The sequence below is a fragment of the Schistocerca nitens genome, chromosome 2 (assembly GCF_023898315.1).
Source record: "Schistocerca nitens isolate TAMUIC-IGC-003100 chromosome 2, iqSchNite1.1, whole genome shotgun sequence".
NCBI lineage: Eukaryota > Metazoa > Arthropoda > Insecta > Orthoptera > Acrididae > Schistocerca > Schistocerca nitens.
The window spans coordinates 573,358,176-573,382,767 of record NC_064615.1 but is presented as its reverse complement, the minus strand read 5'-3'; the positions used below and the strand labels follow the sequence as shown (position 1 = coordinate 573,382,767).

Here is a 24,592-nt window from a genome sequence, read left to right as displayed (position 1 = left end):
GCATCCTCAGAAGAGGAGGAGGCATATATGTAGGGGGATATTTTCATGTGGTAAGGAAACACAAAATCAACTGCAGACACAATGGCATTTAACGGGGGTATGTGATCAAGTTCTTGTTGGCAACTTCAATCATCTGATATAATTTCGGATAAATAATGTGCAGTGGTATAATTTATTTTTCCGTTGCTAACCGCAGGGCAGCTCCCAAAGATGGTGGTGGATTGTGAGATGGAATGGGACCCAGCAGGTGAGTACACCACAGTGTTTACCACTGCAGAGAACGAGATTTGGGGTCAAGTAGATGACCACCTCGACACAATCGAGAGGGACAAGGAGGAGGAGGAGGAGTTGGAGGCGGAGTTGGTTGAATGTGAGTACATAACAGTGTTTAATACTATAGATTTTAATCTTGCCCGCTTTCTGTGAGGATTAAAATACAACTGATCATACAGATGAGCTGTATGTTGATTTCACTGAGAGAGCTGTTTGAATAGTTAGAGTGCCAGAGATCCTTAAGCCCACTATTTTATTACCTCCGTAGACTTGCACTGTAGCTCATTCTCACACATATCTGATAGCTTGATTCGAGTGCCCCTCTGAATGTGTAATGATTCATTCAATGATACTGAAAAGTTTCTAGAGGTTCGTAATTTAATGATGAATTATTACAGGTGAATTCATTCTCAGTGACATAGCAGATAAGTTAGTTAGTCAACCCTGTGCATAGGAATAAGGTGTTATCTGAATTCTAAATGCTCTGAGATTGTGTAGCCTATTGAGTGATTAATGATTATTATTTACCCAATGCTTGCTATATATGGTTTTCTGTCACAAACCTGGGAAGCCAATGTTCTAACTGAGATGTTGAAGCGATGTCTCCCCAAAGCGTGTTCATTGCACAGTAAATAGAACCACGTAGACAACTCCATTTTTATGAATTACCAAATATGGAAACAAATTTCTCTGTTAATATTATTTCATGACTGAGAATTACATAATTTATATTTCAATATCTAAGGTAGTCTCAGATGCACAGTGAATAAGCAGCTGTTATTCTGTCTATGTATTTCATGCATAGTAGTCAATTAGAACTGCTTTTTTCCCCTACTACGTCTGAATGCAAAATGTCAATAATCCATTGATTTGCGCTATTGTATAGAAGCAGAAATAATCACGTCAACGCAGTGGATGAGCATATGTTCACCTCTCAGATTAGTGATTCAGTGAGGTGATGGTTCTTTAATCATGTGTGTGAACATTGTCCACTCATACAAACCTACGGAGCTGCTCTATTGCAGTACATGTATTTTCGTGCAATAACATCCGGAGATAACTCCTTTATTCATCCAACATGATCTAGAAGCATGGTTTTGTTTCACGAATGCATTTAAAAATCAAGAAGGAATGTCGTTTATTGGAATATGGTTGAATCATCTTTGCTTTTCCCTGAGAACACTATACTGTTAACCACTAGTGCAGATAAACTACAACAGATGATAGAGCAACTTAATAGAAAGAGTAAGTTTGAAATTCATTTATGCTTTGGTTAAGGTAATGTATAAACACACACAGATAATGACTAGATGATGTGATAAACTGACTGGGTCCAGCTTCTCATGAGGTAAACTGAACAGAGTGGGACAGGAGTGAAAAAGCCATAACCAGGGAAATACATTGAAGCTGAGGATTTTTTAACGGGTGCTGTGAGTTAAGAAAATACAGAGGTGGCTCGTTCTACAGCATAATAAGGACTGAGGATCTGTGTCACAGACTTAGTATGAGATCACAAGCCTACAGGGCCGAGCTTCATCTTCTTTCTATCCTTTGGATATTACATGTGAGTTGCTATAACTTGGTGTAATAGTCATACATGTAACGTGTGATATTGCAATGTAGAGGTTGTTATGAACAGGTATCTGCTGTAAAAACGTTACTAAAGCCGAAGGCCGAATTCAGAAGGGGCTACATGCAGGGCATGTAAAGTGATCAAATTTCTGTGTGATGGAGCTAATTTCAGTTAATTATTATATGGAGGTGGTATACCAGACAGTCCACCGGTCACCAGTGCTGATACCTGACTCACCAAGGTAGCCTCACTCTCACCACCACTGATGTGGTACATGTTGCCACTCGATGATTGCCCCCACTAATGGTCACCAGTACTGGTGATATTAAACTCCACCAGATCAGCCTCACCACCATTGGCACCAAGGCTGAGTATAACATTGTATGATGATGATGATGTTAAAATACACACATCAAAAAAAGTTTTGCATCACCTCTGTTCCGAGAGTTCCGGAACCTGTACAGAAAATTGGAATAGATATCAACATAAACATCATTTCCACCCTTTTTATTGCTCATGAAAACCACACATTGCCTGCTGTACCACCATACAGCGAGACCTTCAGAGGTGGTGGTGGTGCAGATTGCTGTACACACCGGTATCTCTAATGCCCGGTAGCACATCCTCTTGCATTGATGCATGCCTGTATTCGTCGTGGCATACTATCCACAAGTTCATCAAGGCACTGTTGATCCAGATTGTCACACTCCTCGACCGTCATTCGGCGTTGATCCCTAAGAGTGAGTGGTGGGTCACGTCGTCCATAAACAGCCCTTTCAGTCAATCCAACGCATGTTCGAGAAAACATGCTGGCCACTCTAGCCGAGCGAAGTCGTTATCCTGAAGAAAGTTATTCACAAGATGTGCTCGATGGGGGCCCTAATTGTCGTCAGTTAAGACGAATGCCTCGCCAATATGCTGACGATATGGCTGCACTATCAGTCGGAGAACCTCTTTCTCCCTCAGTTATCACTTTTCGGAGCTGGATGCCTACTTTTATTATTTTTGTCTCGGTCATGACCTTTAATTGTTCGAAATCATGTAATGACAATCCAGTGAAATTTCTGAGTGGCGCGGTGAAACACAATGGCAAGCGCCACTGCCGTGTACTTTGCGTTATAGGGCAATCGGCGCTACCTATGAGCAGCAGAATATACACGCATCAAAAAAAAGTTTTGCTTCACCATGGTTCCGAGAGTTCCGCAACCTGTACAGAAAATTGGAATAGAGATCAACATAAACATCATTTCTGCCCTTTTTATTGCTCATGAAAACAACACATTGTATGTTGTGCCACCTTACATCGAGACCTTCAGAGGTGGTGGTCCATATTGCTGTACACACTAGTACCTCTAATATCGAGTAGCATGTCCGCTTGCAATGATGCATGCCTGTATTCGTCGTGGCATACCATCCACAAGTTCTTCAAGGCAGTGTTGGTCCAGATTGTCCCACTCCTCTACGGCGATTCGGCGTACATCCCTCAGAGTGGTTGGTGGGTCACGTCGCCCATAAACAGCCCTTTTCAATCCGTCCCAGGCATGTTCGATAGGGTTCATGTCTGGAGAACATGCTGGCCACTCTAGTCGAGCGATGTCGTTATCCTGAAGGAAGCCGTTCACAAGATGTGCACGATGGGTGCGCGAATTGTCGTCCATGAAAAAGAATGCCTCGCCAATATGCTACCGATATGGTTGCACTGTCGGCCGTAGGATGGCATTCACGTTACGGCGCCTTCCACGACCACCAGCGGCATACGTCGGCCCCACATGATGTCACCCCAAATAGCAGGGAACTTCCACCTTGCTGCACGCGCTGGACAGTGTGTAGGCGTTCAGCCTGACCGGGTTGCCTCCAAACATGTCTCTGACGATTGTCTGGTTGAAGGCATATGTGACACTCATCGGTGAAGAGAAAGTGATGCCAATCCTGAGCAGTCCATTCAGCATGTTGTTAAGTCCATCTGTACCGCGCTGCATGGTGTCGTGGTTGCAAAGATGGATCCCGCCACGGGCTACGGGCGTGTAGTTGCGCATCATGCAGCCTATTGCGCACAGTTTGAGTCATAACACGACGTCCTATAGCTGCACGAAAAGCATTATTCAACATGGTGGCGTTACTGTCAGGGTTCCTCCGAGTCATAATCTGTAGGTAGCGCGGTCACGCACTGCAGTAGCAGCTCTTGGGCGGCCTGAGCGAGGCATGCCGTTGACAGTTCGTGTCTCTCTGTATATCCTCCATGTCCGAAATACATCGCTTTGGTTCATTCCGAGGCGCCTGGACACTTCCCTTGTTGAGAGCCCTTCCTGGCACAAAGTAACAATGCGGATGCGATCAAACAGCGTTGTTGACCGTCTAGGTATGGTTTAACTACAGACAATATGAGCCGTGTACCTCCTTCCTGGTGGAAGACTGGAACTGATCGGCTGTCGGACCCCCTCCGTCTAATGGGCGCTGTTCACGCATGGTTGTTTACATCTTTGGCTGTGTTTAGTGACATCTCCGAACAGTCAAAGGGACTGTTTTTGTGATACAATATCCACAGACAACGTCTATCTTCAGGAGTTCTGGGAACCAGGGTGATGCAAAACTTTTTTTGATGTGTGTACTTTTAAAGATAATGAAAATAAATTGATAACAAACATTTTTTTCTCTTACACACATAGCATCTTCTGCAGTTCCAGTCACTTATAACATGGTCTGTTGTTTGTGTGTGTGTGTGTGTGTGTGTGTGTGTGTGTGTGTGTGTTCGCGCGCGCGTGCATGTCATTTTTAACAATATTGCAAGATTCAATAAAAGTTACATGGCCTGTCACAATAATGTGAAAGGCATCATATTTGTACGAATTTTGCTGGTGTAGAAGATTTTATAATATTCGCAGATTATGCTTCGAAAGACTTGTCTGTCTTTCAGTCTGAAGACTTTGGGCGATCTCCAACTCAGAGGGTGATGCCATCCTTAGTTTGAGTAAGTTCGCCGCCGATAAAAAATTGATAGTATTTCATTTACGCAGGACATATTATTTCAATGTTTTTTCTATATGAGCCTGATTTTACTTAGCCAAGGACCACTTTCAGAGAGTGTCACCTACACAACGTTTGAAAACATGCTGCTGTTGCCCATTGAGTTCTTAATCTGTCACGGATAGTCAGATATGTCGCATTTTTCTAGGAGGGGCAGTCTTTCTGAGAAATACGTTTAATGGCTAGCTGGAAGCGTCCTGTTCTTGAGTCTTTTGCCCATCTGTGACTGATTTCTGCAGACTGGGAACAGTGTAGCGCTGCTGCCAAGTGAATCTCTTTGTGTACCATCAGTGACAGGATAGAGAAGCCCTGGAAAATCGCTGTCTCTATGTAAAGGACGAGGAGAGGGAGGGAGGAGGGGAGGTAGGATAAAACTGTTTGTCAGCTGGTTGGTTTGTATCCGCAGATCAAGGTGAACTCACTTGCAGCTGCTGCCACTCTCACCTGGCGAGATCTTTTGGGGTTTGTTTTTGTCGTATTTATGTTATTACAGTGATTTTACTCAATTTGCAGTGGATGTGTTGCTTTATAATCTTTTGTTTATGAGTGGTGTTTTTTCAAGACAATTTTGATGTTTAATTCGAGCAGTGAAGCATTTACCATCAGTTGTGGCAGTATGTATTGGTCTTCTTACACTTCGGTGATAGATTTCTGCCTATCCCTTCTTACCATATATCTGTGTACAAGTTCCTCAGCAGCTATACATTTGTGGATCGGTAGGAGGCAATTCTTCTTACACTTCAGTGATAGTTTGCTGTTCTATCCCATTTTCCCATGTATCTCTGTACAAGTCCCTGATCAACTATTTCTCTTGTAGATTGATAGTGGGCAACTCTTCCTACTCTTCAGTGATAGTTTGCTGTCCTATCCCTTCTTACCATGTATATGTGCACAAAAGTCCCTCTGCAGTTATATCGCTCAGAGTCAGTGGACTCGGACAAAGTTGCCAAGAAATAATGAGAGCACCATTTATTTGAATTTCGAGCACCAGGGCTGCAGTGTGTTTGTCGAGTAGGGCACAGAACAGTGCAATGGAAGCCATCTGCAGGAAACTTCGATGTCAAAGAGCGAGGCACATAGGGTCGCGAAGAAGTGTCATCTGGTGGTGGTGGAGGAGGTATAAAGTTATCTCCTGCACTGTGGACTGACCGGTCACTTCAAAATAAAATCACTGTCAGCTCAAGCACAGGCAATAGTCTCTATGAATTGTGAAATGCATCTTCAGACCATCCTGCTGCATCACCATTGTTTGCTGAAAAGTATTCCCCATATGCTCGTCCATTATCACCTCCTTCCATACCCTGTGTCTATGGATGCAGTTCTCAGCTGTGTGCTTACAGGTAATACAGTTATTAAACTCCTCTCTGTCCAACAATTCACAACTGGGGGCAGGGGCAGCTGTAAGATAGCTCGAGCACCCTCCGGTGGCGGTATTGTGGACAAAAACTGTCGACCTTCAAACTTCGAGGCAAACATACACACGAATGCAATTGGAAAAAAGTGAGAGCTGGGGGGTGATGGAAAGTGTGCGGCAGAGTGTGGAAGCAGCTGTAGAATAATCTTTCCCACCAGTTTGCAAGTGGGGGAGGAGGGGGAAGGACAGAGATGTGTAGTTGGTGTCGCAATGCAGTGTTGTCATATCTACAACCCAGGGTGAGGAGGCGCTCCCCCCCCCCCCCCCCCCCCCGGCTGGAGATTCACCAACTTGGATAAATTTAGCAACAATGCGGTCTGGCGTCGCTTTGGCTTCATTCTCCTAGTAATCACGAGATTGCTCCTGCTATCATACAAAATTGCACCCACTGTCATAAGTCCAGGTGTAGGTCCACTGTTTCTACACTCATGCTCATAAATTAAGGATAATGCTGACACATGGTGAAACAACGCTCTGGTGGGCGGTTTGCGGGTTTAAATCACTTCAAGGTATGACCATGTGGCGCATTTGACCTGCGGTCGTCGCATGATGGCGCTGGCAGCAGTCCAAATACGCAGAGATGTGTTGGTGCATGTCAGAGTACGGTGCAGTGAGGAAGTCTGCAGACGTTTTCAGACGTGCTAATGGTGACTGTATGTTGAAAATGGCTAAACGAACATATATTGATGATGTTATGAGGGTAGAATACTAGGTCAACTGGAAGCTGGTCAAACACAGCAGGTCTAGCATGGGCCCTCCGTGTGCCACAAAGTGTGATCTCAAGATTATGGCAACGATTCCAGCAGACAGGAAACATGTCCAGGCACTACAGTACGGGACGTCCACAGTGTACAACACCACAAGAAGACCGATATCTCACCATCGGTGCCCGCAGACGGCCACGGAGTACTGCAGGTAGCCTTGCTCGGTACCTTACTGCAGCCACTGGAACAGTTGTCTTCAGACACACAGTCTACAGACGACTGAACATACATGGTTTATTCGCCTGGAGAGCAAGATGCATTCCACTGACCCCAGGAGAGCCCGTAAAGCCTTGTTCAAGAACACAGTACATGGTCATTGGAACAGTGGTCCCAGGTTATGTTCACAGACGAGTCCAGTTATAGTCTGAACAGTGATTCTCGCCAGGTTTTCATCTGGCATGAACCAGGAACCAGATACCAACCCCTTAATGCCCTTGAAATGGACCTGTATGGAGGTCATGGTTTGTTGGTGTGGTGTGGGATTATGATTGGTGCACGTACACTCCTGCATGTCTTTGACAGAGGAACTGTAACAGGTCATGTGTATCAGAACATCATTTTGCACCAGTATGTCCGCCTTTTCAGGGGTGCAGTGAGTCCCACCTTCCTCCTGATGGATGATAACGCATGGCCCCGCCGAGCTGCCATCGTGGAGGAGCACCTTAAAACAGAAGATATCAGGCAAATGGTGGTGGTGGTGGTGGTGGTGGTGGTGGTGGTGGTGGTGGTGGTGGTGGTGGTGGTGGTTAGTGTTTAACGTCCCGTCGACAACGAGGTCATTAGAGACGGAGCGCAAGCTCGGGTTAGGGAAGGATTGGGAAGGAAATCGGCCGTGCCCTTTCAAAGGAACCATCCCAGCATTTGCCTGAAATGATTTAGGGAAATCACGGAAAACCTAAATCAGGATGGCCGGAGACGGGATTGAACCGTCGTCCTCCCGAATGCGAGTCCAGTGTGCTAACCACTGCGCCACCTCGCTCGGTAGGCAAGTGGAGTGGCCTGCCTGTTCTCCAGACCTAAGCCCCATTGAGCACGTCTGGAATGCTCTCGATCGATGTATCACTGCATGTCTTCAAACCCCTGGGACACTTCAAGGGCTCCGACAGGCACTGGTGCAAGAATGGGAGGCTGTACTCCAGCAGCTGCTCGACCACCTGATCCAGGGTATGCCAACCTGTTGTGCGGCCTGTGTACGTGTGCATGATGATCACATCCCATATTGATGTCAGGGTACATGTGCAGGAAACAGTGGCGTTTTGTAGCACATGGCCGGCCGCGATGGCCGAGCGGTTCTAGGCGATTCAGTCCGGAATCGCGGGACTGCTACGGTCGCAGGTTCGAATCCTGCCTCGGGCATGGATGTGTGTGATGCCCTTAGGTTAGTTAGGTTTAATTAGTTCTAAGTTCTAGCGGACTGATGACCTCAGAAGTTAAGTCCCATAGTGCTCAGAGCCATTTTGTAGCACATGTGTTTCGGGACGGTTTTCTTAACTATCACCAATACCGCGGACTTACAGGTCTGTGTCGTGTGTGTTCCCTATGTGCCTATGCTATTAGCGCCCATTTTGTGTAGTGCCACGTTGTGTGGCACCACATTCTGCAATTATCCTTAATTTACGAGCATGAGTGTAGTATGACGTCAGGTTGGTTGCAGGCCCTCAACTGACCTTCTCCTAACCAAAAAACAGCCATTACTGGCACTGAGGCAGAACTGGCTTTTATAAGAAAACACAACAGACCTCCACCCTGCCCTCCAGTCAGCTCTCACTTGACGGCAATAAAGTTGCAAATGGTGATGGTTGGGGTCAGTGAAATGCACGCTACAGAGCACTTTGGGCCAGAGCTGTCCTTGAAGTAACTGATTTTTAAGAGTTCATTATGTCACTAAGGTATCAACTACTACTCAAATTGCTGCTGCAGATGTAGTATGATGCACCAGAGCCATACACCAAACACGGTGGTCTTTCCTCTCGGTAGTGCCACGTGGTCGGTTGGAGCCCAGTCTTCTTGCGACCGTACGTTCTCGTGACCACTGCTGCTAGCAATTGTTGGCTACATTCCTGCCAAGTCTTTCTGCAGTATCACAGAAGGAACATCTGGCTTCTCGTAGCCCTATCACAAGACCACATTCAAACTCAGTGAGGTGTTGATTATGGCGTCTTTGTCATCTTAAAGGAATTTTTGACCAACATGAACTCACCACGTCCAGTTTCAAAGGTAACTAACGTAACTAAAGAACAAGACCATTACAGCGTGTATTTCAAGCAAACCTGAGTTGCATCCTCATAGAGGATACTTGCGCCACTCATTCGCGACTGGCGCGAAACTGGAACAGACGTCATCTTCCAGATGTAGAAACACACCTACTAACTTTCGTTTATGTCGCACAGCTCCTCCTCGGTCTTGCAAATTTTTCTGTCATTATGTGTGGATAAAGGCAAGATAATGGCATAAACAAGAGAAAGAATATTATTAAAATTTCAGTTCTAATCTTTTGAAGCTTATCGCATCACAATAAACACGTAGGTGCAATACTATGAAATGATATGAAATGGAACAAACTCGTCAAACCAATAATAGGTAAAGCAAATGGAAGAATTAATGTTGGCAGCATTCTGGGAAACTGGAGGACGTTTGTTAAGAGACCGCATGAAATACACTAGGCGAATTATGAAGTATTGTTCCAGTATTAGGAGCCCATATCAAATACGTGTGACAGCTGGCATTAAACAAATTCAGATACATATTACTAAAATCGTTCCTAGGGATTTCAGAAAGTAAGTTACACATCTCCTCCCATGGCAAGAACAATGGGCAGCGAGAGTACGCATTTTCAGAAGACAGCACAGTGGAACTTCACATTGCCAGCTTAATTCGTTCCAGAATCTTACTCACAGTGCAAAAAACACGTTAAGTGAAATAGTTTTTCCCATATACGTTAATGTAAAATGCGATAATGCATTCCGTGTAGAAAAAGTACTAAAAATTTTATCTTATTTCTTCCATGTATTCAAAGAAAATTATACACACACTATTATGTACTTTATTATTAATGATACATAACAAACTATTTTTACTAGGAAGCTGTCTATAGCCATTTGTTTCTGCCAACGATTCAACACTAGGCGAAATTAGACAGTATTATCCTCAAATAAATTGCCGCTGCTTTATTGGGGTGAAGATTTTCAGTGTACGATGCAACCGATTAGCATGTTTTCTGCTCTTATTGCGCCGGAAGAATGTCTCTTTGCTGTTGCCGCCTCCTCCTCCTCCCCCCTCCCCCTCCCCCTCCCCCCTCCTCTGAAGAACTCCTCTCCACATCTTCCTGCTGTGGAACACACTGCAACTCCATACGCTCTTCGGTGGTCATTTCTTGTCTGTGATCTCCCACAAGCTCATCGATATAATTGTTATCCACTTCTAGTCCCATGCTCTTGGCCGAAGACATAATTTCGTTGACTACAGGCTCCACAGGTACTGACTCAAATGTCGTAGTCACATTCGACAACGCACTGCAGCCAAAGCTTCTTCTATGCAGAATGAGGGTTCTCTTCGTAACACCTTCCCACACCTTTTCGATCATCTTGACGCAGGCGGCGATGTTGAAGTGATATTTCCAAAACTCCTTGAGAATGAGATTGAAGCTTCAGTCAACTCAAAGCAATGCTCGGAGAGTGCTCTAGTGTAGAGCTTCTTAAGTTCGAAATAACCTGATGTTTCATAGGCTGGAGGAACGGAATTGTGTTGGGAAGCAGAAATTGTATCTTGATGAATTGAAATTCTTCAAAGAGGTGGTCTTGTAGGCCTTGAGAAAGGTCAGGAGAGTTGTCCATAACAAGGAGTGGCAGATTCATCTCAAGCAAAAGTTTTTTCACCGAGGGATCAAACACTTTATTGAACCAGTCACAAAAAAGACCACGAGTCAAATTCAAATGGCTCTGAGCACTATGGGACTCAACTGCTGAGGTCATTAGTCCCCTAGAACTTAGAACTAGTTAAACCTAACTAACCTAAGGACATCACAAACATCCATGCCCGAGGCAGGATTCGAACCTGCGACCGTAGCGGTCTTACGGTTCCAGACTGCAGCGCCTTTAACCGCACGGACCACGAGTCACCCAAGCCTTGTTGTTGGACCTCCACATCACATTTATGGACTTTACTCTTCTTGAAGGCTCGTGGAGTTTCTGAATGGTAAACCAGAAGCTCTTTAATTTTCAAATCGCCGCTTGCATTGGCACAGAATACCAGTGTGAGACAGCCTTTCATTGGCTTACGACTGGCAACGCATTCTCCTCTGCTATTATTAAGGCATGCTTCGACATCTCTTCCCAGAATAGACGCGTTTTGTCACAATTACAAAATTATTGTGACAGAAACCCTCAAAATCTTCGAAAAAACGTTCAAATGTGTGTGAAATCTTATGGGACTTAACTGCTAAGGTCATCAGTCCCTAAGCTTACACACTACTTAACCTAAACTATCCTAAGGACAAACACAGACACCCATGCCCCAGGGAGGACTCGAACCTCCGCCGGGACCAGCCGCACAGTCCATGAGTGTAGCGCCCTAGACCGCTCGGCTAATCCCGCGCGGCCAGAATCTTCGAGCATCTTGCAAGTTGCTGATGAAGTTCTCTGTTGCCTTTGTGTCGGAGCTGGCGACTGCATACCGGTTCTTTTCTTAAACTTCTCGAATTATCCACGGCTTCCCGCAAACAGTTCTTCAACTGCTGATGCTCCTGGCGTCTTCTTCATGAGTTCGGCGAAAATCATTCTCGCATTCTCACAGATGATGTTATCATTAATAGTGTCGCCTCGCAATTGCTTTTTATTTATCCATATAAGGAGGAACCTTTTGACATCGTCCAGATTACGAAACCGTTGTTTTGATACTCTTGCCATTCCCCTTGAAGCATCAGTCTCCCTAATCTTGTACTAGTTCTTGAGGATAGTGTAAATAATTGATGTAGACCGATTGTAATGTGCTTGCTAAATCAGCAACGCTCACACCACGTTCGCGTTTTTCATTGATTTAACGTTTCATTTCTAAGGTCATTTTCTCTCTCTTATGGTCGTTTTCTTGCGGCCTTATCTTCGGGAACATTTCTACGAAGGTTGCACACAAAATAAACACTATGTGAACACAAGTTTGGAAAAATGCATGATCACAAACTGCATTAAGATGGTAGCAGAAAGAGCGCTAAACCCAGACTGCAGCACGTACTAAAGACATTGTTCATGTGCCGCAGCCGACAGTGAAAGGTGTTCATATTGTTGAACGTTTCTCCCGTTGCACGTGAACGGCTGGTGACCTGACACTAAATCGTCGTCACTCGCTATTCGAAACATTGCTCGTTAAGCGAGTCATTTTTTACTTTGTTTCGCTCGTTATGAGAATTGCGCGTTAAGGGGAGGGGGGGATGCTCGTTAAGCGAGGTTCCACTGTATATGTTCCGGGTTTTCTGTAAAGACAGTGCGGATAACAGGTTCATCAAAGTGTGCACGTGAAATGGCGCAGTAACCGGAAACGTATCACAATTGAAGTACGCGGGACAGTACGATTCTTCTGCGCAAAACGTGTAAACTGTACCCAGATTCTCCATGAAGTTCTGGCGGCAAGCCTATTGGGGACCAATGTCGCGTCCGGAGCAAGTGAAATGGTGCCAACAATTTGACCAGGACCTCGCAGACCTGTGTGATGCTCATCGGAATGGAAGGCCTTCAGCGCTGACCACAGAGAATGCGCAGGCAGTCGAGGAACTGATTCGCAGCAAAAGCAGAGTGACTATCGCAGACATTGTTCAACACACGCGCACCTCAATAGGCAAGCTCTTTCCACTCTTCGAGATCGCCTGCAGTATCGTAAACTGTGCTCTCGCTGGGTTCCGCGAAGGCTGTCACCTGCACATGAACACGCAAGGTTTACGGCCGTAAAGAGTAACATGCGTGGAAAATTAAGCAAAGGCATTGTTCTCCTGCATGATGATGCAAAACCACACTTGGCGTGCATAACACATGTTTTGCTCCTGTATTTCCGGTAGGAGGTTTGAAAGCATCCATAGTATAGCTCAGATCGTGCACCATACGATTTGCATCTTTTCGGCAAGCAGAAACAACATCTGAGGGGAAAGAGATTTTCTAGTGATGTCGTTCATACAGCGGTTCTCAATAAGCTCAGTTATCAAGAAGTGGATTTTTATCGTCGGTCGACGCGCAAGTCGCCGAAGTGGCGTCAAATCGAAAGACTTGCACCCGGCGAACGGTCTACGCGACCGGAGGCCCTAGTCAGACGACATTATCTATTTATCGTCGAGAAATTGAACCATTGGTGGGATGTTCCGGCCGTTGTTTGCAGAGACTTGGTGACTATGTTGCAAAACAGTGCCATACATCTTTTGGCCTGCCATAATTATGTGTAACATATATTTCGTCGTTATAGCTCATACAAGCGTTTCAGATGCCCAAGGAACTTAAATGAAATCTGCTGGAAGAAAGATGATTTTGTTCTTTCAAAATACAGGATCTGATGGATAATTTAGAACGTGAGATAAATGTTGAAAGCTTGTTTAGTACTCGGCTAGGTATACCGAGTCGACTTTACTGGTATTATTTTCTGCTTATTTTAACTTTCGGCATAAATATGTGTCCAAGGTGGGACAATACGTCTGTTTAGCTCTTCTGGGAGATTGCTTAGCATGTGAAACTTCATGATGATACACATCTAAAGAAAACTGTGTTGTTCACTTCGGTTTGAGAAAGAGTTATTCTAAGCAGTCTGGCGTCCTTCCCAAATGCTGCGGTATTTCGACAGAAGCGCTTGCGTTGTACATTCCTTCACTTATGTTTCAGCGATAAATTGTAGCCACAGTCAGATATTCGAATTGTTTATTCTTCTTGCGAAAAAGGCAACGTCAATCGTCGTAAATCCTGCCAGCGTCAGCTTTATTTTTTTATTTTTAAGAGACGATCGAGTTTCCGTATAGATTGACTGCATGGTCTGGTCATTCTAAAATGCAGATAATCCTGACAAAATGTGCCGCATAACTGTTTTGATGTTATTCTGGTCAGATCGATAAGAAACACATTATAAAGGCTGTTTTTTTAGCGTTACGAACTTTTTCAAGAAAATAGACTTTTATGTTTTCCGAAACCTGTAATTCGCTAAACTCAGGTCAATTTTCTGAAGAACGTTTTGGGTCTGTGGTAGAATGCTCACTCACTATATGAGTTCTCTGGGTTTCATTCTCAAATGTTACCTTTTTAAAGAAAGAGGTTAGATGCCTTTTATTTGAGACTAGCATACTCTAGTAGTTGAGAAGGGATAATAGAAAACTTATTACACATCGACAAAAAAAAAATCGCAACACCAAAAAATAATAAATGTAGAGTAATGACATTTTGGGATTACATTTGCCTGGGTAACATATTTAAGTGATTAACATACATTAAAATACAGGGAGCGAAAGGCTATTTACAATTTGTACGGAAACCAGATGGCAGTTATAAGAGTCGAGGGACATGTAAGAGAATCAGTGGTTGGGAAGGGAGTAAGACAGGGATGTAGCCTCTCCCCGGTGTTATTCTATCTGGATATTGAGCAAGCAGTAAAGGAAACAAAAGAAAAATTCGGAGTAGGTATTAAAATCCATGGAGAAGAAATAAAAACTTTGAGGTTCGCCGATGACATTGTAATTCTGTCATAGACAGCAAAGGACTTTGTTGGAAGAGCAGTTGAACGGAATGGACAGTGTCTTGAAAGGAGGATATAAGATTAAAATCAACAAAAGCAAAACGAGTATAATGGAATGTAGTCGAATTAAGTCGGGTGATGCCGAGGGAATTAGATTAGGAAATGAGACACTTAAAGCAGTAAAGGAGTTTTGGTATTTGGGGAGCAAAATAACTGACGATGGTCGAAGTAGAGAGGATATAAAATGTAGATTGGCAATGGCAAGGAAAGCGTTTCTGAAGAAGAGAAATTTGTTAACATCGAGTATAGATTTAAGTGTCAGGACGTCGTTTCTGAAAGTATTTGTATGGAGTGTAGCCATGTATGGAAGTGAAACATGGACGATAAATAGTTTGGACAAGAAGAGAGAAGAAGCTTTCGAAATGTGGTGTTACAGAAGAATGCTGAAGATCACATAACTAACGAGGAGGTACTGAATAGGATTGGGGAGAAGAGGAGTTTGTGGCACAACTTGACTAGAAGAAGGGATCGGTTGGTAGGACATGTTCTGAGGCATCGAGGGATCACCAATTTAGTATTGGAGGGCAGCGTGGAGGGTAAAAATCATAGAGGGAGACCAAGAGATAAATACACTAAGCAGATTCAGAAGGATGTAGGCTGCAGTATGTACTGGGAGATGAAGAAGCTTGCACAGGATAGAGTAGCATGGAGAGCTGCATCAAACCAGTCTCAGGACTGAAGACCACAACAACAACTTTCTCGAAAGATTTGTATTCCGGTCCCATCTGTATCCCAAATGTTTTCAGTGGCCATTTTACCGCCATACAATGTTACAGCTAAGTAAACTTGTAGGCCTAGCCATATTTCGGTAACTTGTATATTTGTTATGAACTGAATCAGTATAGATATTGGTTGGTTCATGAACGAAATCAATCAATGGATTGCTAAAAAAACTGCCATGATTCTAATGGTGAATGTACATCCATCGCAGCTCCAATAGTTCCAGGCAAATGATGACAACTATGTTGTGACGTCTTGTTCACACGCCTTGTTTTCCTCCATTTAGTCGCTCCATTCCTTCCATTATAAACGCACATAGACGACGTACCTGATTCAGTGATAGGAGTTGTACTTGAATTAACAGCAGTAGGTGCATCGGTGCTGGCAGAAGGCTGAACATCTTACTCTTCACCATCACTTATTTCACTGTTTACTGTCAGGATGACTGTTTATTTCGACGTCTGGGTCCGCATCAGAATCGTCTACTTCACTCTCATCATCGTATAAAATTCTGTAAATTTCACTATATGAAAGACTTTTTCTTGTCATTTTATATTTTAAACCATTGACAATGATAATTCGGTTTTAAAACATCATAAATAGTTCGCAAAGTAACTCAATTATGGGCCTGTACCAAAATGAAAGTGGAATTGCACTGGCAGAAATTAGCAACGTCAGCAGTTGGGCTGGGTCTGACAGACCTGCACACTTTTTGAAAGACCGCCAAACAATGATTAAACAAAATGAAACCTCATTCACAACATGAGCACTTTCATTTGGATGTTTCAGGAAGCTAGCAGAGCACTCAAATCATACCAGCAACCATAAAAATATAAATTCAGGGGAACAAAAACTAGTGTGTCTTACAGACCCAAATGGTTCAAATGGCTCTGAGCACTATGGGACTTAACATCTATGGTCATCAGTCCCCTAGAACTTAGAACTACTTAAACCTAAGGACAGCACACAACACCCAGCCATCACGAGGCAGAGAAAATCCCAGACCCCGCCGGGAATCGAACCCGGGCGTGGGAAGCGAGAACGCTACCGCACGACCACGAGATTACAGACCCAGACCGATCATTTTAGTGTTAAACTGAGGTAAATCAACTGGCTTCCTTGGCCTGATAAAAGTAATTTTCCGGTCTTGTAGTCCAATTGTCAGTATGACAAAAAAATCCTTAGAACAAGTACAATGTTTATTTCTGACTCACCTTATTTGACAGTTGCAGATGCTGATGCACTAGTTCGGAACCACTTCCAGATATGTTGACGTCCTTAGGCTTGACCAATATTGCTTGCCCTCCATTTCCAGTTGGTACTTGGCTTGAGCACTTCGGACATCCAGATTGTAGGGGTCGCCAATTCTGGGCTTCAACCTTTACTTTTTCGTCAAGATGGAGGCCAAGGAACCTGTGTAGTATCATCAGATGCAATAAAACAAGATTAAATATTACTTTTTTTATTTCTCAAGATACATCTTGTCTCCATATCTTCCACAGTGGCTGATGAATTCGTAAGCTGGAGGGGAATCTGTTGAATCCAGAGGCAGACTTAGGCTGTCAAAGAGCGTTGCATCAGCCCCAATTGCAGGGTAGTGACTTTGAGTGTGCTGGGCTGCCCTCCCATTGGTTCGGAAAGTATTTCCTGTTGCCTGGTCTACTACAGATGGGGACTTCACCACTGTGCGTGTGTTTGGTGCACACAAGTTCTGGGAGTAGTCTGTCCCTCTCAGATCTCTGCATGATGCCTTATTGAAAGCTGACCCATGGCCTGCCAGTTCAGTAGGCTGTCTGGCCAGAATGATGCTGAGGTTTCAGTGTTGGATGCTGGTTTGTAGTCATACACAGCAGCAAGAGAATGACCAATGCCGGAACAATCTCACACAAGATGTTAGAGTATAATAATCAGAGAGTGGAGTGTTAATGACATGAGTGCTACCGATTCTACTGATTGTCTGGCTCTAGGCTAATGGAGTGTGGCTTCAAGGATTGCTTTGCTGTGCGATGTCATTTGTAATGACTGAATTGGTCTTATTCATTATGAGTCGTCAACGGTCTTCAGTTTTGCTGTATTGGCTTAATCAGTTTGTTTCAATATCATAAGTGCTCCATGAAACCCCAGATAGGTGCTGTTGTGCCCTACCTTTTGATTCTTACATAATGTTACAAGAGTAACAGAAGCAGGTTGGTCTGCATTTGTCTTACACTTTTTCGCTTAGCTTGCTTGCACCCACACATAGCAGTGTTGATGTTGAACTCTCGGTGACTTATTAACAGTGTCGAAATGTGTATGCCTGGTGGCTGGCTTGTGTTGATACTTCCATGTGCCTCAGCAATGCTGGGATGTAGCGACTTAGAAGAAAAATTTTCTCCCTCCCGTTCCCTTAATATCTTGGTCTGTGATAGCAGATATTGTGAAAGAAGAGGTAATTATACCATTATGCACTCAAATATGCGTGCATGTCCTTCCACATTTAGTGTGAGAGAAGGAGGCATAACATTTGTCTGTAAGTTGACGTGAAAATTGAGGCCACTATAAGAAAATTTATATGCTTAATACAGAATCAAGTGTCACACTACAAGAATTGACAAAAATCTCGGGGATCGAAATACCCTTTCTCAGGCCATTTTGAAGTTAATCAGTGAGTTATCTGCAAGGGTTGACAGAACCGAAAATAAGCCCAATGAGAGTATCCTAAAGTCTGTTTAGTGTATAACAGCATGTCGACTAAACATAAAGTCGTTGAAGTGCGTACGGCTATGACGGATAAATTGTGATTGCTAATACTGGGGCATTTGGAAAGAGCTAGTCTCTCATAGGAACGTTTAAACATATTACTGAATCTATTAAACGCTCTTCAAAGAACAATTATGATGCAGAAGATGTTATTGGCGATTTGATAAAGATCTCAGCATAGCAGGATTGATATGACTGGTAAAGCAGTTGCACAAGTAATTGATCAGTTATTCCAGGCGAGAACCAATCGCATCCCAGACAACCTTCAAACTGACTATGGCCGTGACTTTCGTAATAAGTATATCAAAATGAAAGTGAAGCAGTACAGAATACTCCACCACTCAAGCGTTGTCCCGGATGAAGGGGAGTATCATTGAATGTTTCAACACAACAGTAAAAACACGATTGCATTTTAGTCATCGCAGATCACCGAGTGAGGTGGCGCAGTGGTTAGCACACTGGACTCGCATTAGGGAGGACGACGGTTCAATCCCGTCTCCAGCCATCCTGATTTAGGTTTTCCGTGATTTCCCTGAATCGTTTCAGGCAAATGCCGGGATGGTTCCTTTGAAAGGGCACGGCCGACTTCCTTCCCAATCCTTCCCTAACCCGAGCTTGCGTCCGTCTCTAATGACCTCGTTGTCGACGGGACGTTAAACACTAACCCCCCCCCCCCCCTCATCGCAGATTCGCAGATCATATAAATGGACTGCAGGACTGCAAAGGACACACCAGGAACTTGAAATGGTGAAGTATTGTCATCATGTGCTGTCCTTATGTCTTCCAAAAGCATTTGAACTGGCAATAACTGACACAATGACTCTATAAAAACTGTATGCTGTGCACACTATCTTCATGAAGAGGGCAATCGACGTGTCAGATAGCCAATACTTGCATCTGCCTGCCTGGCATCGAAGCACATATTGTACAACTTCAGCAACTCGCTCTGGAGGAGGAGTGACCATCAGCCTTACCTTTGTGCTGCGAACATATGGAACTGATTCAAAGAGGGCCGCATTCTTTACAAACTAATAATTAACTTTAATGAAGATACACTTATTTATTTTAAAACGTAATTCATTGACCAACGTTTCATTGTAAAGCAATGATTAAGCACTAACTTTTGTAATGTGCTCTTAAGAATGTCCATTAGTGCTGTGAGCTTTTCAAAATCTGTCTAAAAAACACACAAGTTCACTTGATTGTTGATCATTTAGCTCAGAAAAATATGTAGGTTGAATGAACTTGGATTTGAGTATAATGATTCACATGCAAGTTGCCTCAAAAACTGAAGTCTCTTGGCACAATTTTTTGATAGAGGTCATCCATCCCTCATAGCATGAAGGGCAACCCGGGAATGAATACGAAGTACTAAAACAGCCATTTAATTCTTCAGTGAGATCAGACATTTTACATGAATAATAATTCTTTTCCACCTGAACTACAGGAAGAGCTTCAGTGATTTTCATAAAACATATGAAATGAGCCGACGTTTTAGTGTCAAAGTCTTTCTGAAACAGTTTTAATTTGTTATGAAAGCTAGACACATACACTATGCTGAATTACAAATAAGTATTCTACTCGCTTGTAATGATATATTTTCCGCTTCTAAGTGCTGACCAACATTTGTAAGGAAAACCATATGTACCTAACAATCACTGTGGGTCACTATATTCAGGGACAGATTATCCTTTTTCTTGCAGAAACTGATTGGATCCATTAATGTGAAAAAACGACCTAGAACACTCCCTAGGCATCTCACTAAGCAAAACTAAGATTCATCAGGTAGACGCTTGTTGTAAATTTCTTGTATGAAGGATCTGAACTGTACTCGTATATGTGTTCTGATATTTGAGCAAATGTAGTTGAGAATTATGGTATTAGAACTATCTGACTGATGTGTAGGTATTGCGAGTGTTTGCCATGTAAATGATATAAAGGCGACAACAGGATGTACAGTTATGTCTGTAATCGGTGCAGGGGAGTAGTAAATCTGAGCAGTCATGTACGAAGTACTACAGTATGACGATCGTCAAAAAGAAATAAATAATTCTTCACACGTAGCACTTGTATCAAAGCACTGTTTATTATACACAAAAGCCGGCCGCTGTGACGTAGCGGTCCTAGGCGCTTCAGTCTGGAACTGCGCTGCTGCTGCTGCTGTCGCAGGTTCCAATCCTGCCTCGGGCATGGATGTGTGTGATGACCTTAGGTTAGTTAGGTTTAAGTAGTTCTAAGTCTAGGGGACTGATGACCTCAGATTTTAAGTGCCATAGTGCTTAGAGCCATTTGAACCATTTATATACAAACTTTCCCATCTTAGAGTATAAGTAAAAATGTCTAAATTATTTCTTAATATATGCACCGTACCGATTCTCCAGTTAAACATGAAACAACAATAGCAAATTATACTCGACTGTAGTTCGCAACAGTTTTTGTGGCCTCTGGGTCGGGGGTGCACAGTAGACAGCTGCACAGCTAGCCAATCAGCGCTCAGTCGGTTTCCACGTTCCGTATTGTGCAAACTTCCAACATATTTGACTAGTCTTTCATGTTTTACGTGCACGAAACTGCGATTGACTGATTTCTGTGTGTTCTGTGGATTTTTTCATAATGGCTGAAACACTTAGAAGGCGCCAAGTGTTTCACAAAAGGGCAAGGGATCTTATTTTTGTAAGTGTACTCATTCTGCAAACGTGCGGCAGATTCAGGCGAGCCGGTATGCGAGGTTGCCAAAGTGCAGGAAAGCACTGCAGCAGCCTGTGTTGATATTGGTGCACTTTCAGCCGACTTGACAGCGCAGCATTCATTGTGAGCTGAACAGCCAGAGGCCATTAACACTATCGCTGACGATAGTCCCGAGAGATACGCGCCAACTAACTTTGACCGTAATGTCACCAACATACACATATCCTGTTGTTCTGCCGTTCTGTTCTCGGCACTCGGCCCACTTTTATCATTCTCATAAAAATATCACTTTATTAGGCACATAGTGCTAAAACTGCTCGGTACTCTGGCCGCATCTCAACTCTACTCCTCAAAGATTATAGTAGAACAGATTCACTGTAAGGCAGTCGTTACAACAGCACTGCCAAATTGGAAAGAGCCGCACTGGATTGAAGAAAAATCTGCATCCACGTAAATACTCCGCAAGCCATTGTACAGTGTATAGCGGTTTGTACATCCTACCAATATTATCGATATTTTTCCCTATTCCACTCGTGTATTCTCTGAGGGGAAAATGATTAAAATACGTCCTGTGCATGCCCTAATCTCTCTTATCTTATTCTGATGATTCCTAAGCAAGATATACGATCATGGCAGCATACTGGTCAGAGTCTTCTCCGAATACATGTTCTCTAAATTTGCCCAACACGAGAACTGTCGTCTTTTGCAGGGATTCCCAATTAAGTGCCCAGAGCCTTTCCGTTACACTTTCGGTTAGACTAAATCGACACGATACGAACCTAGCAGCATGTCTTTGTCTGCGATTTCGTTTGCAGGTGCACTGCATTTTTCCAGAACACTATCAACAAAATTTGCCACTCGTCTTCCCCAAGACTCGTTTCACTCCCATTCATATAGGCTCTTAGCACTACTCTTAAATATGTATCAGATTTGATGTCCCATAGATGTTCAACATTAACTTGTACATTAAAAGCCCGTTATCTGGCACCTGACAGGCTGTAACGTAACCCTATTTACCTGAGCCCATATGCCATCGGTAGCTGTGCTCTGTCGAATCTGGTTGAAAAGTGGTCGTCAAAAGTTGGCACTGTCAGTCATGTAAATTACATCCGATTTGCTGTTCAGACACTTTGCTTTCACTGAGATGTTTAGTAGTCTACGGTTTATGGTCAGACAGAGTCTCATTTACTATTAACTATGCACAGATAATCAGTTAGCCACATACTACACTCAGTTGATGTCCTGTACTATGATGACGATTTTTCGAGTGCAGTAACTGAACACTGAATTGATAAAAAAAGTTCACGTGTGGCTAAAAATATATATAATTAACAGAATTACTCAATATAGTTCTCAAATCACTGCCCTTAAACTCTAACAGTAACGTAATTGTGAAAACTATGCACACAGTAAGTAACTATTGGAGATAACACTGTTCACATTCTATTCCTATTATCATAGTAAGCATTATTGAATTGTAGTACCATTTTAGCACAGTCCGTAATACAAATTACATATTCACTGTCCAATCACCCATTTATAATAGACACTGAATAAATTCTCGGACACGGAATTTAGATGAAAAACAATACATTTATCACTGATGCTAAAGCGTCTTAGGTACATTCCCTTGTTTTTGGTTGACATAGATCTTGTACTTCCTACGACATTCCACAGACTGTCTAAAACCGCTTCTGGGGAGCCCATTTCATAAGATTATTATAATCAACCTGCAGTTTTCTATTGTTGTTTGCTGTATTCTCATGACTTACAGTTAAAACTTTGTGTTTCTGAGCAAATGAATAGTAAGGAAAGTTCTTCTAAATGCGGACTTTCAGATACAGCAGCAACCTGTATTCAATTACACAGTCTTGTTTGCCAAAATATGGTGTTCCATTTCAATTACAGTGTCTTAGTTAAGAACGTTAATTACTCCAGAACTGAATGAATGCAAAAATGGCCAACATATTTCCGACATCAGCTACATACTTCACTTGTATACACCACTAACACCAATAAGTTGTGCGACATAAACGAAAGTCGGTAGGCGTATTTTACATCTGGAAGATGATGTCTATTCAAATTTCGCGTCAGCCGCATATGAGTGGTACTAGTAGCGCAGTAGAGGATGCAAATCAAGTTTGCTTTAAATACAAGTTGTAACGGTCATGAGAGTTAGTTAGATTTGAGATTGAACGTGGTGAGCTGATGTTAATTAAGAATGCCTTAAAGACGACAAAGACGCCATTATCATCACCTCACTGAGTTTGAACAAAGTTATGTAATAGGGCTACAAGAAGCTGGATGTTCCTTCTGTGATATTGCAGAAAGACTGTACGCGACTGCTGGCAACAGCGGTCGTGAGGAATGTACGGTCGCAAGAATACCGGGTTCCAGACGGCCAAGTGGTACCACCGAGACGGAAAACCACGGTGTTCGGCGTATGGCTCTGGCGTGGCGTACTGCCTCTACAGCAGCAATTTGAGCAGCAGTTGGTACCACAGGGCCATAACGAATTGTTACAAATCGGTTACTTCAAGAACAGCTCCGAGCCAAATGCCCTGACAGCGTGCATTTCACTGACCCCAAAACATCAGCAACTGCAACTTTGTTGGTGTCAATTGTGAGCTCATTGGAGGACAGGGTAGAGATCAGTTGTGTTTTCTGATGAAACCCAGTTCTGCCTCGACGCCAGTAATGGTCGTGTGTTGGTTAGGACGTCAGTGGAGGGCCTGCAACCAACCTGTCTGTGTGCTAGACGTACTGTGACCTACAACTGGAGTTATGGTCTGGGGTGAGTTTCGTATGAGAGCAGGAACACAGTCGTGGTTATCCCACCCGCCCTGACTGCAAATTTTTATGTCAGTCTGGTGATTCGACTTGTTGTGCCGCCATTAATGAACAGCAAACAAGGGGGTGTTTTCCAACTGGATAATGCTCGCCCACATACATCTGTCGTAGCCCAACATGCTCTGCAGAGTGTCGATATGTTGCCTTGGCCTGCCCGATCACTAGATCTGCCTCCAATCGAGCCCATATCTGACATTGTAGGACAACTCCAGTGTCATCCACAACCAGCGTTAACCGTCCCTGCTTTGACCGACCAACTGTACGACACAATGTATGCACGTCTATCTGCTTGCATTCAACATTCTGGTGGTTACACGAATTATTGATATACTGGTGTTGGTAATTAGCACAATTTTCAGGCAAACTAATTACACCAACTGATTCTAATTAACCAATTAAATGTGATGGATAATAAAGGTAACTTGGATAAGCCCTGAATTAATAGTCAAAATTTGTGGTACTGTGCATATGCCGTATAAGTGGTGAGAATAACGTATCAGCTGGGTGGAATCAACCAGCTTTGTTACAAGTCCGGCACGTTCAACAATCGGGCATCGCATCATACATGCTGAATATTTCTGACATGTTCGGTAGAATTCGGTCGTGCCCGGGGATGGTCAAGAATTGCTGGCTGCAGTGGCCGAGCGGTTCCAGGTGCTTCAGTCTAGAAACGCGCGACCGCCACAGTCGCAGGTTCGAATCCTGCCTCGGGCATGGGTGTGTGTGATGTCCTTAGGTTAGTTAGGTTTAAGTAGCTCTAAGTTCTAGGGAACTGATGACCTCAGATGTTAAGTC

At 43.5% G+C, this 24,592-nt stretch overlaps 1 protein-coding gene across 2 annotated transcripts in view; it reads left to right on the top strand.

Moving 5' to 3' along the window:
* LOC126236614 (F-box/LRR-repeat protein fbxl-1-like) overlaps nt 1–24,592 on the top strand; it is a 119,746-nt gene that overhangs the window by 26,283 nt on the left and 68,871 nt on the right. For both annotated transcript variants that reach the window (XM_049946053.1, XM_049946052.1), the window contains exons 3-4: nt 2–97; nt 197–370. In XM_049946053.1, the coding sequence (XP_049802010.1) occupies nt 302–370 (69 nt within the window). In that variant the 5' untranslated portion in view covers nt 2–97; nt 197–301. The remainder of the gene's footprint in view (nt 1; nt 98–196; nt 371–24,592) is intronic.